The 15,683-nt window shown below is 33.0% G+C and overlaps 1 protein-coding gene across 1 annotated transcript in view; it reads left to right on the top strand.

Annotated features, from left to right (window-relative positions):
* Positions 1-14,729, top strand: part of LOC123656042 — a 33,610-nt gene extending 18,881 nt beyond the window's left edge. The window contains exons 4-7 of the mRNA XM_045591764.1: positions 5,040-5,175; positions 10,082-10,215; positions 12,558-12,677; positions 14,553-14,729. Coding sequence (XP_045447720.1) covers positions 5,040-5,175; positions 10,082-10,215; positions 12,558-12,677; positions 14,553-14,729 — 567 coding nt within the window. The remainder of the gene's footprint in view (positions 1-5,039; positions 5,176-10,081; positions 10,216-12,557; positions 12,678-14,552) is intronic.
* The last annotated feature ends 954 nt before the right edge of the window (positions 14,730-15,683 follow it).

The raw sequence follows: 15,683 nt of genomic DNA on the forward strand, positions 1-15,683 counted from the left end.
AGCAACTAAATTCATATTATAACTTTATCATTAAGACTCGTACCTACCGAATAATGAGTTTTAGCTATTAAATTCTTTTTAATATTTTTTTTTTTAATATTTAATTGCTTAATCCATCAACTAGCAGTGAAACAGCCTCGTGTATTAAGCTCCAACCCTCCTCCTATATGGAAATATTACAGACTGATTCATGATCTTGATTTAATTCACATATATTATAAAGCGTTGGAAAAACTATGCGTTTTGAGTAAGAGAGTGGATAGGTTTTGAACAACAAGCTCGTAACAAATGTAAATAGCCAGACTACGACAAATATAACAATAAATATGGATCATATTGAAGCCATTCTATAGAATGTAGAGCTTATTTAGGCTATGTATAAAACGTTCCTTCTATTGTTCGGTTTAGGCAAGTACAAAATGCCGGGGTCACTAAACTCGCGACTGTTAGAGAATCATCACAAAAGTAAAAAAAAAACAGATATACAGTCTAAATACTAGTTCGTTTTAAAAATACATCATATAATGAACATAACATTAATAGCGGCTATAAATGTTCATTAAGTACTACAAAAATAATATTGTAACCTAATATAATATGAAGATTCTATTACCAAACAAACAAAGCAATTATGATGAAAAAAACAATATGAGAAAAACTAACACTGTTATTCAATACTACAAATATTACACGACTTAGAAATCTTGTCTATTTATGTTTAAACATATTTTTTGCTTATATTAAGTTTTTAATAAAAATCATTGTTTATTTCGCAGAGTTATATAATAAATAAATTTCTAAAATAAAAGTAGCCTAAGTTACTCCTTACTATATCAGCTATCTGCCGGTGAAAGACCCGTCAAAATCGGTTCAGCCGTTTCAGAAATTAGCCAGAACAAACAGACAGACAGACAGACAGCCAGGCAAAAATTGTAAAAAATGTTATTTTGGTATATGTACCGTGTCCATCCATATGCATTTAGTAAAAAGCGGTTATTTCAATATAGCGAACAGACACTCCAATTTTATTTATTTGTATATATATCAAGTAATTGTAAATTCAATCTAATAATTTAAATAGAATATGAATTTACAACTATGATTTTATTCCTAATTTTATTTAGGGATATATCTCAACAAAAATGAAAATCCCAGTACCACCTATCCTTAACCACCTGTCTTGTAGTCTCATTATAATTTGTTTGAGATATAATGAGTACTTTTTGAGTAATCTTTGATGACGCATAATTATGTGACGGTGCGTACTTAGCTGCGACGCCATCTATTGGTATCTAGTAAAACTATTTCGGTTCGGAATTTCTTATTTTGTACAAGTTACAACAATAATAAATATTCAAAGAATTAAACATATACATACATACATACGTACGTACATACATACGTACGTACGTTCATACGTATGTACCTACATACATAAGTACATACATATATACATACGTGCACATACATATAAATACATATATACATTATAATCATATAATTTTAATATAATGTTTGATAAACAAACTTTTGTTTTTCCATACGCCCAGTTTTTTTTTTTTTTTTTTTTTTTTTTTTTTTTTTTTTTTTTTTTTTTTTAATATATAGACTAGCGCTTGACTGCGATCTCACCTGAAGTCAAGTGAAGATGCAGCCTAAGGTGGTGCGCGCTTGCCTAGAAGATGCCTATTCACTCTTGATTTAAAGATACCCAAGTTATAGTTCGTTGGAAAAACGGAAGCCGGAAGGGCATTCCAAATTTTTGCGGTGCGTATTAGGAACGAGGAAGCAAATCGTTTAGTGCGAGGTCGTGGGATTTCAACCACATAGCGGTGCAGATTCATGCGATGCCTTGCGGTTCGGTGGTAAAAAGGTGATGGTGGAACCAAATTGTATAGTTCTAGAGCACACTCTCCGAAATATAACCTGTAAAATACCGACAAACAGGCAACCTTGCGCCGATGTTCGAGACTTTGAAGTCTAGAGCGAACCAGCGATTTGTCACCGATGAGTCTTCTGGCGCGTCGATCCACAGAATCCAAAGCAGCGAGCTGGTACTTGGCAGAGCCATCCCATAAGTGGCTGCAGTACTCCATACACGATCGAACTTGTGAATTAATTTTTGAACACGTACTAATTAAGTGATTTATACATGCATCTTATGAGATCTAGAAATTCTTGTCCTGAAAATTCTCACAAAACTTTCTTCTATTCTAAGTCGTTCTCCGTAGAACCTGTTAGGCCTTGGAACTCCTTGCCGCTTCATTTCAGACGCGCTCAGTCAATACAAACATTTAAGAGGCTAGTAAAAGCACACTTCCTTCCTCCTTAAACTATCCTTGATCAACTTAATCCTTGTTAATTTAATCATAAATTTAACAACCCATCCATTAGTCTCACTTATTAAGGCCTACATTACCTCAGTTAAGTGTATCTGTGTATCAATATAGAGTTATTCCTTAAGAACGTTCCCGACTAGAAAAAAGGTCAGACTCAACCAGATCATGGATCTGGACCGGATCAGAATACAATGAGGCATGCCGGATCCGGCAAGCTCTATCAGGACCAGGTCTGGTCCAGACAAGGATAGCCTGATGTAAAATATAATCAAGTATGGTAAGGCATACTGGATCAGGACCCGGTCCGAGCCAGATCAGGATAGCCTGATGTAAAATATAATCAAGTATGGTAAGGCATACTGGGTCAGGACCCGGTACGGTCCAGATCAGGATAGTCTGAAAGAAATTACTCGAACTGAGCCTGAATCATGCTATTAATGTTTTTAAGTATATATACAGTTATCAGGACAGTCTAGCAGGGAGTCCATTTCTACACAGTGGAGCAGTCGTAAGTAATAGGAAATGGTTAATTAGTAGTTAATTATTAGAAGTTAATAAAGAAAATTAAATTAGTAATAATAATTAATTAATAACATAAAAATAATTAATATTTAAAGTAAAAACATAAATAAATAATACACTGGAAAAAATAAACGGAAATAAATATCATAATAATTATGTTAAGTAACATATTATGTATTTATAATATCAATTCGCTTTTTCTTTTTTTTTTTTTGCCAAACAATTTTTTCAAGAATATACATTCGTTTTTTTTTAAAAGGACCGGACCGAACCAGCTGATCAGGATGAGATGAGATTTCCTGATCTGGACCCGATCAGGAAATCTCATCTCATCCTGATCAGGTCCAGACCAATCATCAGCGTTACATGTCTTATCTATTCCTGATCAGGCATTCCTGGTCCGGTCCTTCTAAGAAAGACGAAAAAATTTCTACTCGGGTTTATCGTAAGATTTTAAAAAATAATTTTATATTAAATTAATTAAATTAACTAATTAAAACAATAAAACTTGGAAATTAAAATATAAATTGACGCTTGCTAGTCATATATAAAGTGCTGTAAAACGTCACTCTCAGCGTCACTGAGCGTCAGCGTCAGCTGTTTCACACGATTTCACTCACCGTATTAATAATATACCACACTAAACGCTCCACCATAACACCATAGTAAACTCTAAATAATTATTTTGGTATTCAACAAAGACTTTAATATAATTTAACTGTCAAATTTGTTCATCATACTGATTGTTAGAGCCGCTAATAATTTTAAAAGGAGCAGAAGGTGACAAAAAGCTGTTTCCTTAAATATATTCTTCGTGTCATATTTTACGCAAGATAAATTGCAAGCCTGTTTTATTACTCACAAAATTTTACACGTAAGCATATGTTATTACTTTTTATAACAATTATCATCTGAAATTTTTTAGACGTAACGTCATACGTCATGTATATCTCTATACATATAAAAATTTCGTGTCACGATGTATGTTAGCGATAAACTCCGAAACTAATGTACCAATTTTTATCAAATTTTGTAAGCATCTGTAATTTTGTCCAACTTGGGAAATAGGGTAGTTTTTATGTCAATTGGACCCGGTAGGTGGCGCTGCTATTGGTCAGTATGTAAGGAATCAAATTTGACAGTCGTTTTCCGGGCAGGCCACCGTCTGCCGGGTCCGCTAGTATATATATATAATATTAGGATCACTAAGGTTTTTGAAATGCCAGGAACATTACTACTATTGTAGGAGTCCATAGGTAACGGTACCTGCATACTATTAGGCAGACCGTAACCGGCCCTGTAAGGAACTCCCAATCCTTGCCCATTAAACGCGCTGAATGAATTGAGTTTTCAAGATGTCTGAAAAAACACCATTCCCTTCGATTTTAATATTATCTTATTCAGTCACATATTGTCTTCTGTCTTCACTTTGAAACGTATCATAATAATTAATTACATATGGATATGTTTATGTATGTCTATTGTAATTTCCACTTATGTATACTATTTATGTACATTACTTTTGTATTGGTCTAATTAAGTTACATTGGTACTTTTATAACAAGGCTATGAATATAATAAAAATTACAAACTCACGGTCAAAAGTTGTTTGTTAGTTTTGACGAGCTGTTTTCTGGATGTTTCTATAACGGTATCTTAAAAGTTGCAAGTTTATTGAATCACATTCAAATTGATAGAAGTAACAATAATCGCATGTAAATGGCGTGTCATCCAGATCGTTTTATATCACTAGCTGACCTGGCTATCTTCGTTCCATCATATTACATTTTTTTGTATATATAAGTAATTTTTAAAATTTTCTTTCACACAAACCTGTCTAGGCAATAACGAACTCAGAAAATAAAGGATATCTAATCCAATTCGGTGCAATTGTTTGAAAGTTATGTACGTATATATGTTTCAACGATTCATTTATATAACATATGCACTATATTATAATAATATTATGTACTATATTGTGTAGCCTATATTCTTCTTTGATAAATAAGCTATTCATCACAGAAATAATTTTTCAATTCGAATCAGTAGTTCCTGAGATTAGGGCGTTCTAACAAACAAACTCTTCAGCTTTCTAATATTAGTATGGATATAAGATTTTATATAACCTACTTTGTTTTCTTATTGCTTGTTCTATATGTATCTTTTTTTTCTGTACAGCGTGATGCAAGCGACTGGGAAAAGGTAACAATAAGGGCAGTATCATACAGAGCGAACGGACGATACTCGTGTGAAATTTCAGCAGATGCACCATCGTTCATAACAGCCCAGTTGCAGGGCATGATGTATGTAGTTGGTAAGTTTTCATCTATTCACGTATATTTGTGAGAATAATATACATAATATTAAAAACGACTTTCAAAAAACAATATGATTAAAAATTTGAATATATCCATAGTCACACAAACATTTTTCATAGCCCTACTGTTACAGCATAATACGAGAAAGTTCTATTGTTTTAAATATAACAAGATATTTAATCAATGAAAATACCCACCTAAATGTTATTTATTTTTCTTACATTAATTGACTTCCCACGTAGTCCAAAGATGCGTAGCCCTTAGTGAAATTGTTTACTTACTCTTACTTACTTTACTTTACTTTCTCAGTAATAATCTTATTTGTTAAATGATACTTATATTTTTTTTACTCTGCGGTTACGTTGTTCGTAGTCAAGCTACTTCTTGACATGCCTTCAGAATGTCACAATGTGGTCACAATTACGAGACCTTTAAATTGTCTAAAATATCCTTTTAACAATTCTTATGTAATTTTTTTAAAATTATATTTATAATGATAGTAATATAATTATTATGTAGGTAATAGCATGTTGAATGTTAGTTCTTCTTCTTAGTTCACTGTTACTAATTTATCTACTACAATGAAGAAATCGTCGTAAATGTATTTACTGAAGTCATTGGATAAACCGTTACGAACTAAATTTTAATACTAACTCCTATGAGCACAGGCGGTGGTGAGTATTTCTATGATTTCATGCAAATTGTATGTCCATGAATTTTTTGGCCAATCTGAACACCCTAGGAGCCCACAAATATTTTTTATATATAAACGGGCTGTTTAACTATTTCTGCCACGTGAAATTAAAATAATCATGACGGGTTACTCACTGAAATTAAAATTTTAGTTGCTTAAATTTCATTACCTTCAGTGTCTTTTTTGCGACGAGTTGAAAATAAATTATTTTTAATTATACGTACAGGCCGAAGACGGGCAGCAGCGTCTTCGGTGCGACAAAGCCCGTACTGCGGTCACCAACCCGCCTGCCCAGCGTGGTGACTATGGGCAAAACACATGAGTTCACGTTATTTTTGGCGTAAACTTGTGGAGGCCTATGTCCAGCAGTGGACTGTATAGGCTGTAATGATGATACGTAGAGATTTATGCTGCATATTGTTACTTGAGGAACTTCAAGTGCAGAATAAGGAATTTAATTATGATCTTACTAGTTGTAATATTGTTATTATTTAAATACACTGTGATAAAAACAATTTGTCTGAAAAAATATTTCATTACCTTCAGCCTGGCTTGAAACATCAAAAATCAGACTGTAAATGCATCGTAACCGGATCTCGAGCCCCCCGCCGCCTATTCACTTACCAGTCAGTTTGCCAGCAACAACAAATATGCAGGACGCTCGTCAGATTTTTCGCGACGGTTAAAAAAGAACGCCAACTATGTGCTTCAACCAATTTCGATTTCATTACCTACAGCAGATTGTTCATGTTAAGTAGTTATAGTTTTCTTATAGTTTTGGTATCGAAGTATTTGTAATTCGTATATTCATATTTATAATTATTATTTACGTTGATCGATTAATTGCTGAGTAAAATGAAAAACAGCTTTGAAAATTCATAACCCTCACTTTCATTACCATCGATTACCTTCAGCTATGAAGGTGACTGTAATGCAATAAAAATGAATGTCATGAATTTTTCATTTATTTCTATGTGATATTATATTCCTTCATATGTTTTAAGGTTCTATACGATAATAAGAGGTCCTTAAAACCTTGTGCGATCTAGACGTGATTAAAACCTGATTCCCCCCCCTCCATCATCCACACCCACAGTTTTCATTACCATCAGCAGTATAGATTTTCATGAGTCGATATCTATTTATCCAATGCGTATAATTTTGTATAAATCATACAAATAGTTTATATTCTTGGTAAAGATTCTTGTGAGTGTTGGAAAAAAGCTTTTGAAAATTTTCTGTCCGGTGTCTGAATATTTTGTGTTTAAATCTGTCCAAATTGCATCAAATCATAGAAATACCCTGGTCTTCTCTAGTACAGACAAAAAAAAAAAAAATTAAACAAAAACTGTTACAACAAACAAAAAACAAAACAAAAGTTAGGTAATTAAAATATTTATAGGTATTATTGACTGCATTGTAAAATCGTAGGCGATTCAATGACGCGTCTGTTATCCAAGTAATTCAGACATTACTTTAAAGCTGTTGTATGTTTTTGTCTGTAGCTTCAACTAGAAATTCGTTTTTCAAAATTTACCTGACAGCGACATTGACTGACAATAAATTGAATTTTTCCATCTACAAAAGTGTTTGTAGGTACAGAGTTATGTTCTACGTGACATTGGCGAAATCATCTGTGCTCATTTGGCACTATTGAAAGCCATTAACCCTAAAGAAGAAGAAGAAGGTACAGAGTTATGTCAAGACACTTTTTTTCTTAATATATATTTTCTGACTTTAATCAGGATATAGATTAAAGAGAAGCTGTATAAAATTTCACGTCATCGTAATTTTTTTTACTTCGTTCCTTACACATATTCTGCCACCCCTTTCAATTCCTTGAGGATTACTTTCAGAAAATACCTGCCTAATAATTCTCTGTATCACAAAAGTAAGCTCTTGTACAAATTTGATCTCGTGTAATCTTCGTAAAAGGACGGTAAATTAGGAAAATAAAAAAGAAATCACAAATAAAACATCCCTGATTTTCTTACGTTGTTCTAGACTAGTAAAGTAAGACAAGTAAAGTGCTGACTTTTTTTATTCTTTGTTTATTTGATACTACTATTTTGTAACTTTCTACTACTATATTGACTATTTTGTAATATTTTGTTTAATATTAGGTATACAAATATGTTAAAACATAAAAATATAAACTTTTTATGTAACAATTAGACCAAGTTACATTTAATTTAATATAATTTCTTACGTTTCAATACATTACGTTAAGTTATATTAAATTAAATTTTATGTTTCAAATGTGTACATCGTAGAAGTACCTATTTGCAACAATACTCTGTGTTTATAATATTTAAAGTCGTCCAAATATTATGATAGTTTGGGAAAACTTTAAATGAACATCTTTACACTATTTTTATAATGATGGTAATAATTATAGCAACTGTATTATTTTACCGAATGATGCGATAATTATAGCTAAATATATCGCACTAGATTGTAATCATTCCTGTTTAGCCATGAAACCAATAAAGGGAATGAGCTAGGCATAGAGCAATACAAATACGGGTATTGTGACGTTGATTAGTAAGCAGAATAAGCTTCTGATTATATGATATTCATAGACATTGGTGGTCACATACACGTTTTAGTTTGTAATCGCTTGCTTAATGTATACATAAACATAATCTAACCTTCATCCGGTACATATATTATTTAGGAATTTTACACCATTTCTATCTTCTTTGAGATTCCTCTTTAAACTTAACTTATTGTGGAAGGTATTCTGTATTATATTATAAAAAAAACTTCTGTTCTCCTGTGCAAGAGGTAACTTTGAATTATTATAGTTGAACGATTATAATTATGTGAAAGTTTTAAAAGTGTGCTGTGCCAGAACTTTGACGGTAGCCAGACAAAAAACTTTTACATGGAAATATTGTCGGGATTTCAGTTTCTCAAGTATTCTTAATATTTTTTTTTATTGATTCAGCTTGTAACATCCTACTGCTGAGCATAGGTTTCTTTCTCCATATTGGAGAAGAATATTAGCTACATATCAATAACACTTCAACACCACTAGAGTTTTTGCTTGACTATAGAATACTGAAAATTGATGATTTTGTTTGATTTTCCCAAAGCTTGAAATTCTCTTAATATTTCCTAAATATCGGCTCAGGAAAAAAGTGATTCCTTTATAGGAATATCTATTTCAATATAATTATAACAAGATTACGGCTGCGGTTCAATCTTTGCCTTTATTGAAATAAAATAAAGCGATCTTTATGTTTTAAAGCTTATTATAACATCAATGAATACCTTAATGATGATGACAAGGCATGAGATTGAATAAAGCTCGATCAGGCTATGTCTATGACCCGCCCTGTAAATAGATACAGTTAGGTGCAAATACTGTGAGCAGGTGGCTTGTGGTGGTTTAAGCACACACGATTGTCTGTCTCGTGTTTGTCCTGATCATTTCATGATCGTGCTGTTGCGTTTTTTGTCTTGTATATAACTTTGAATTTTAAAACAGTGCTGAGAGTTATTTCCTCTTGCTTTTTTCTTCTCTCGGTCTACATTAGGGACATCATTTTATTTATTGTAATATTTAATAAAACCGAGGATATAATAGGAAGTTAATGTCTCGGACATTAGGATTTTGAGTTAAATAAATATACTACGTTAAGATTGCTGGATAACATTAAGTAAATTGGCAAAGTTTGTAATGTACCTAATGTTAAGATGTATTTTTTTTATTGATTGATAATTTTGTTACCTTAACATTCTTTAATTTTTTGTTGAATTTGACGTTCGTTAATTGTGTGTAATCACCTTATGGCAAGATAAATAATTTCATTTCGAACACAACACTGGCTGTTACACTTTTGGTCGCGAGATCGATCCCCGCTCATGACAAACATTTGTGTAGGCTATATCGATGTTTGTTGTGCTCAGGGCGTTTATGGTTGTGTATTGTTTGTATTTCCGGGCCGTTGTATGTGAAGCGCTTTAAAAAACTATTTATATGAACTACATAAATGCAGCGTTATCAAATTGTCGTCATTACCTTACATTATCTTATTCTTTTTTGCCTTTATATTACATTTTTATTAAAATTTAATATAAAGGAATTTACAAAGTTCACCATACTTATAAGTTTAGTTATTTTATTTTATTAAAATACTTATAAAATCTAAAATAAAGTAAATGCCAAATATGATAATTGTATAAATAATTTTTTTTTACAGATTTACCCAAAGGTTATCCAAAATTGAGGGGTATGAAAATAGGTTATAAGCCGGGCATGAAACTGAAAGTAGAGTGCATCAGTCCTAACTCCATGCCGCCGGCCAATATAACATTTTACGTCAATGATGAACCGGTATGTGTCCCATATCTCATATATAAAATTCTCGCGTCACAGTGTTAATACTCCTCCGAAACGTCTGGACCGATTTTTATGAAATTTTGTGTGCATATCGGGTAGGTCTGAGAATTGGTTAACATCTATTTTTCATACCGCTAAGTTATGGCGGGGGGTTAATAATATATATATGGCAAAACAACGTTTGCGGGGTCAGCTAGTCTATCTATATATGAATACGTGAAACAAAAACTCTGTACCCCTTTTTACGAAAATTGCCTGAAAGGAGGAGTATGAAATTACGTACACTTACAGTGTAACATATAGAACAGGAGTGCAGAATGCTAATATATTTTTTTTTAAATTATGCATAAAAATATATTAAGGCAGTAAGATAAAAACATTATACACACTACCATGTATTTGACACAAACACGCATACTATAATTACGCTCTTTTGTTGATTATCAAAGTCTGTAGTCAAATTAAAAAAAGGTTCTTTATTCATTATATTGTTTTTTTTTAATTTAAATTTTTTAATTATGTTCGAATTTCGACCGCTTGGTTAAAATAAGATGGCCACGTGTATGTTATAATATATATTATTATTATTAAAAATGACATATATTTTATTTTTAATAAAATATATATATTTTATAACATACACTCATCATCGTCGTCGGTTCCTACGATAAGCACCTTAATGTTTGCGTTAGGTAACAGCCAACTGATAAAGTAACATTTTTTTTTCGATAAACATACATAAAACAAACGGGGTGAGCTAAATAAAACCGTTTAAAAAATACAGAATACGAATGGAACCCAGATCATCGGAGCAGAAAGCAGAGTCACTACAAACAGCGCCAAAGGGGCTAGTAGTATTTATAAAAATTACAAAATATTTATAAAATTGGACATTAGAATAGATTTATTGGTAATACTTTTAATTACAATTTTTTTTAAATGTAACTAGATCGCAAAACGAGCATACGGCTCAACTCATGGTAAGCGATTACCGTTGCTTAGAGACGTCTGCAATACTAGAAGCATCGCAAGCGCTTTGCCGACCCTTTCCCTGCCCTCAGGAGCTCTGATCACCTTACTCACCATAGAAATACAACACTACTTGAAAGCAGTATTATTTAGTTGTGACCTTCTTTAAAGTTGAGGTGCCCAGTTGGTCTGCTCCAGATTTTGAGCAGGATTTTGCTTTTTGTGCCATACCTCAGTTATATATACATTTGTATTTAGTTTGTTTTTTGTTCGGTTTTTTCTATTTTCATGTTTGTTAATTCATTTTCAACGGATTCTTGTTTTTTTATAATCTGTTCTGTGTTGTGTACCATCCCTAATAAAAAAATAAAAAAATTATTAAAATACAAATTAAAACCTCAAAGAGATAAGAGCAATAAGGTCGCGAATAAATGTATCAATCAACTAGTATTATTACTATTTTTTTAGCCTTTGTAACGATACCTTTTTATAATGACAAGTTTTGTGGAAGTCAGCTAAATGAAGATGCTCATGACCAATACTCAGTTACTTTCTATAAACATTACAAATTAATTAGAATTAAATTTACACAGCTTCATAAAATAAAGTTCAAGTTAATGACTTGACGACGCGTTGGCGCAACAAACAAGTGTTGTATTGCCCTCACAGATGTTTGCCGAAGTCTGGGTGTTTGTGCAGTCCTTGTGGGTCTCTCCACCGTGCCTCGGAGAACACGTTAAGCCGTCGGTCCCGGTTGTTATCATGTACACTGCTTGCTACAAGCGTGCTGGATTAAGTTCTGATCCTTCTTCTACGTGGGGAAAAAGGCCTATGTCCAGCAGTGGGATATTACAGTCTGAAGCGTAATGAACTTAGTATTTTGTAGAAATATAATCAAAAGATGGAATTTATAAATATTCTGGATGTTTTAGGAGCAATTTGAAATAATTAAGGGCAATATAGTTTTGAATAATTCAGTTGTGTTAAACAATAGTAACTAGCTTAGTTGAAAATGAATTTAAATAATATTCCTACATTAAAACTGTATGCACAATTTAGTTAGTGTAATAATTAAGAAGTTTGCAACAAGCACGAGTGATTAAATACCCACAGTCAAGTATTTTCGCTATTTTCTATTTATATGAATATTATTCATTAGCAATAAATTAAATTTGCAACTGCCACTAACTAATAAACAATAGGTATTACTAGTCAGTCAGTCAGTTAGTTAGTTCAGCCTATTGCAGTCCACTGCTGGACATAGGCCTCTCCAAGTTACTAGTAGGTGTAATTAATTACGTACTAGGTGTACGAACTAACAAATCTAATGTTAAATATTAAAATTAAATTAATTTTTTATTGTTTAGGCTCATGAAAAGCACGTATATCGGAAAGTATCAGGGGGGACTAATGGCAGCTTATGGACATCATATGGTACTATACAGTTCGTAGTGCAACACCACCACTTCATTGATGGAAAATTGAGGGTGAGATTATTTAATTTATAATAATTTAAGCATTATTACTAGTTATAATTTCAATGTCATTAAGTTATTGTTAGTTTGGTTGACCCTTATGACTGCTAAACTAAATGGATAGTGTGTCCTCATATACACATAGTCTTATACATCTTAAGTACATAACAAACATAATACGAGTTTATATACTTAAACATGTAGTACACGATTGCTGTCCTTACTGCATACATTTTGAAGATGAGGTCAATTTTAATTTAGTTTCTAACCAAAAATACATCATAAGTCAACATAAGCCTGGTTATAATTTCTGATGGCATTGACTTCTGAACTTAAAAACCATCTTGAAACAATCTTGAAATAATAAGAGGAAGATATACAGGGTGATTATTCTTAAAGGGTCTCTTTCCAAGGAAAAGGGTTAACGAAATTGAAATAATAAAATACTGTGATGAATATTTATAATATTATCTTTTTGTATAGACTTTGGTATACTTTTGTAATCTTTGCGAAATATGTATAGTTTGTAAGTATACTATAATGCGAAAAAAATCCATTTCATTTCTGGATAAGAAATCGTAGTGCGAATTCCCCCGACCCCGCACAATTTGTTTTAAAAATGGCTCTCGGCTAAATTGGCTGAAATTTTGCATAGGGGTAGCTTTCAACATGCTGATCGAAAGTCTCAAGGGTCACAAACCCCCAAGTTCAACCCACGACCCTCTACAACCCCCTAAACCCCCAAAATGCACTTTACAATAATCGACTGCAGTTTTGCGAAGAGATAGGCACCAACATGCTTAACATAATTCTAAACTATACCCCCTCAAAATAGACCCCCGACCACCTACAGATCAACCCCCTACTCCCACCAACCCTTATTTTAATTAGCTTAAGTTTTTAAAAGAGATGAATATCAACATGCTGGTCGAAATTCTCAATCGACACCCCCTCTAAAATCAACCCCGACCCCACACACAAACCCCCAACCACCCTAAAATTGAGTAAAGACTCGTGAATGTAGTAGATGATGAAAATATTCAGAATCAAGAAAAAGATGATGATGAAGAAGTCATTCTGGGCTATTATTGCACCTGCCAGAGTGGAGCACGTACGCTAGGTACTTGCGCGCATGTTGCTAGCGTCTTATGGTATTTAGGATACGCCCGACACCAACAACATATTAAATATCCAGATGAATCTTTACTTCATACTACTCTAGATGCTGCACATCGTGAAGTACAAAATCTTAATATCGAAATAATTAACGAATTAGAAGGGGTGGGCGGATTGTAGAGGGTTAGGTATTGGGGGTATGAGATGGAACCGTGGGGGTCTGTGCACGATTTGCAGTGGGTTTGTTCACTGAGATTTTTGACTGGCATTTTGATATCCATCTCTTTCAAAAACTTAAGCTAATTAAAATAAGGGTTGGTGGGAGTGGGGGGTTGAGCTGTAGGTAGTCGAGGGTCTATTTTGAGGGGGTATAGTTTAGAATTATGTTAAGCTTGTTGGTGCCTATCTCTTCGCAAAACTGCAGTCGATTATTGTAAAGTGCATTTTGGGGGTTTAGGGGGTTGTAGAGGGTCGTGTGTTGAACTTGGGGGTTTGTGACCCTTGAGACTTTCGATCAGTATGTTGAAAGCTACCCCTATGCAAAATTTCAGCCAATTTAGCCGAGAGCCATTTTCCATACAAATTGTGCGGGGTCCTTTGGTAAGTAGTTTTTAGTTCATTATTTTATCTTCATAAATATACTACAAAAACATCAATATATTGAGACTAATATTAAGTATCTATTTAAATATAATATTTATTTAACTATTCATAGTTACTCACACCTTATTACTTAGTTATTCATACCTTAAATCTCAGTTTCTTTTACAGATACGATGCTTGGCGGTTATTTATTCTATATACGCTAAAAGTCACGAGAAAACAACGACTCTACTAGACTATAGGACGACGATTCCACCAGAGCCAGTCACCAGGCCGAGGATAGTTTTTTCTGAAAGCTACAATCAAGAATCTAGACTATCAGAAATTGGTAGTGGTAAGACTTAAATGCTTTACTGAATTTAATTATTTTGACGATATTTAAAGCAGCTTATGGCTAAGATCTAGACTAGGTAAAACCGAATTAGAAAAACCGAATTATGGAGTTTTTGGGTGTGGAGGGTGGAGGGTGTAGGGGAATCTATACAAGGTAACACTGTCACACCTCAAAACCCCATGGTTATGGAGATATCCATGGTTAAAATTTCCTTCCTACGTCCATCAAAATTGCGCTCGTACATAGTCTTCTCTTACCTATCTATGACTATGCTGACACTTGCTATCTTGACATAACCGAGGAGCAATTGAATAAGCTTGAGCGCATTCAAAATTTATCAAATCCGATTCATATTTGGTCTCCGCAAATACGATCACATTTCCAATTTTCGCAAAAAACTCAAGTGGCTCCCAATTCGCCTTCGCAGGAATACTCACATTGTCAGGCTATTATACTGCATTATGTTTAATCCGGCAACTCCATCTTACCTAAAAGAGCGGTTTAAATATCTAACTGATTTACATGAACGTAGTTTACGGTCGAACAACAATCTACTTCTTGAAATTCCTTCTCATTCCTCTACTTTCTACACCAAATCCTTCACCGTACAAGCTGCTCGACTTTGGAATTATTTGCCCTTGTGGATTAGACGTTCTCAATCCCTTCCTATTTTTAAGAAATCCGTTAAACTACACTTTTTTAAAATGGGTGGGAATTAATCCTTTGCTTTAGGTTTCCAGTCTTATGATTGTCTTCTTCTGTCACTATTAATCTTGTTTAAAAACTTCTTAGTTATCTAGTATGAACTTTGTGTGTATGTGTGTGTATGTATGTGTGTCTGTGTGTATGTGTGTGTTTGTATGTATGTATACAAACTATCTATGTTAGTATGTATGTTTATTTATTGAGCTGCTTTCTATTATTTTTTATAAAATTATACTTTTCACCTACACCGTCAATATATC

Source organism: Melitaea cinxia, chromosome 8 (genome assembly GCF_905220565.1).
Source record: "Melitaea cinxia chromosome 8, ilMelCinx1.1, whole genome shotgun sequence".
NCBI lineage: Eukaryota > Metazoa > Arthropoda > Insecta > Lepidoptera > Nymphalidae > Melitaea > Melitaea cinxia.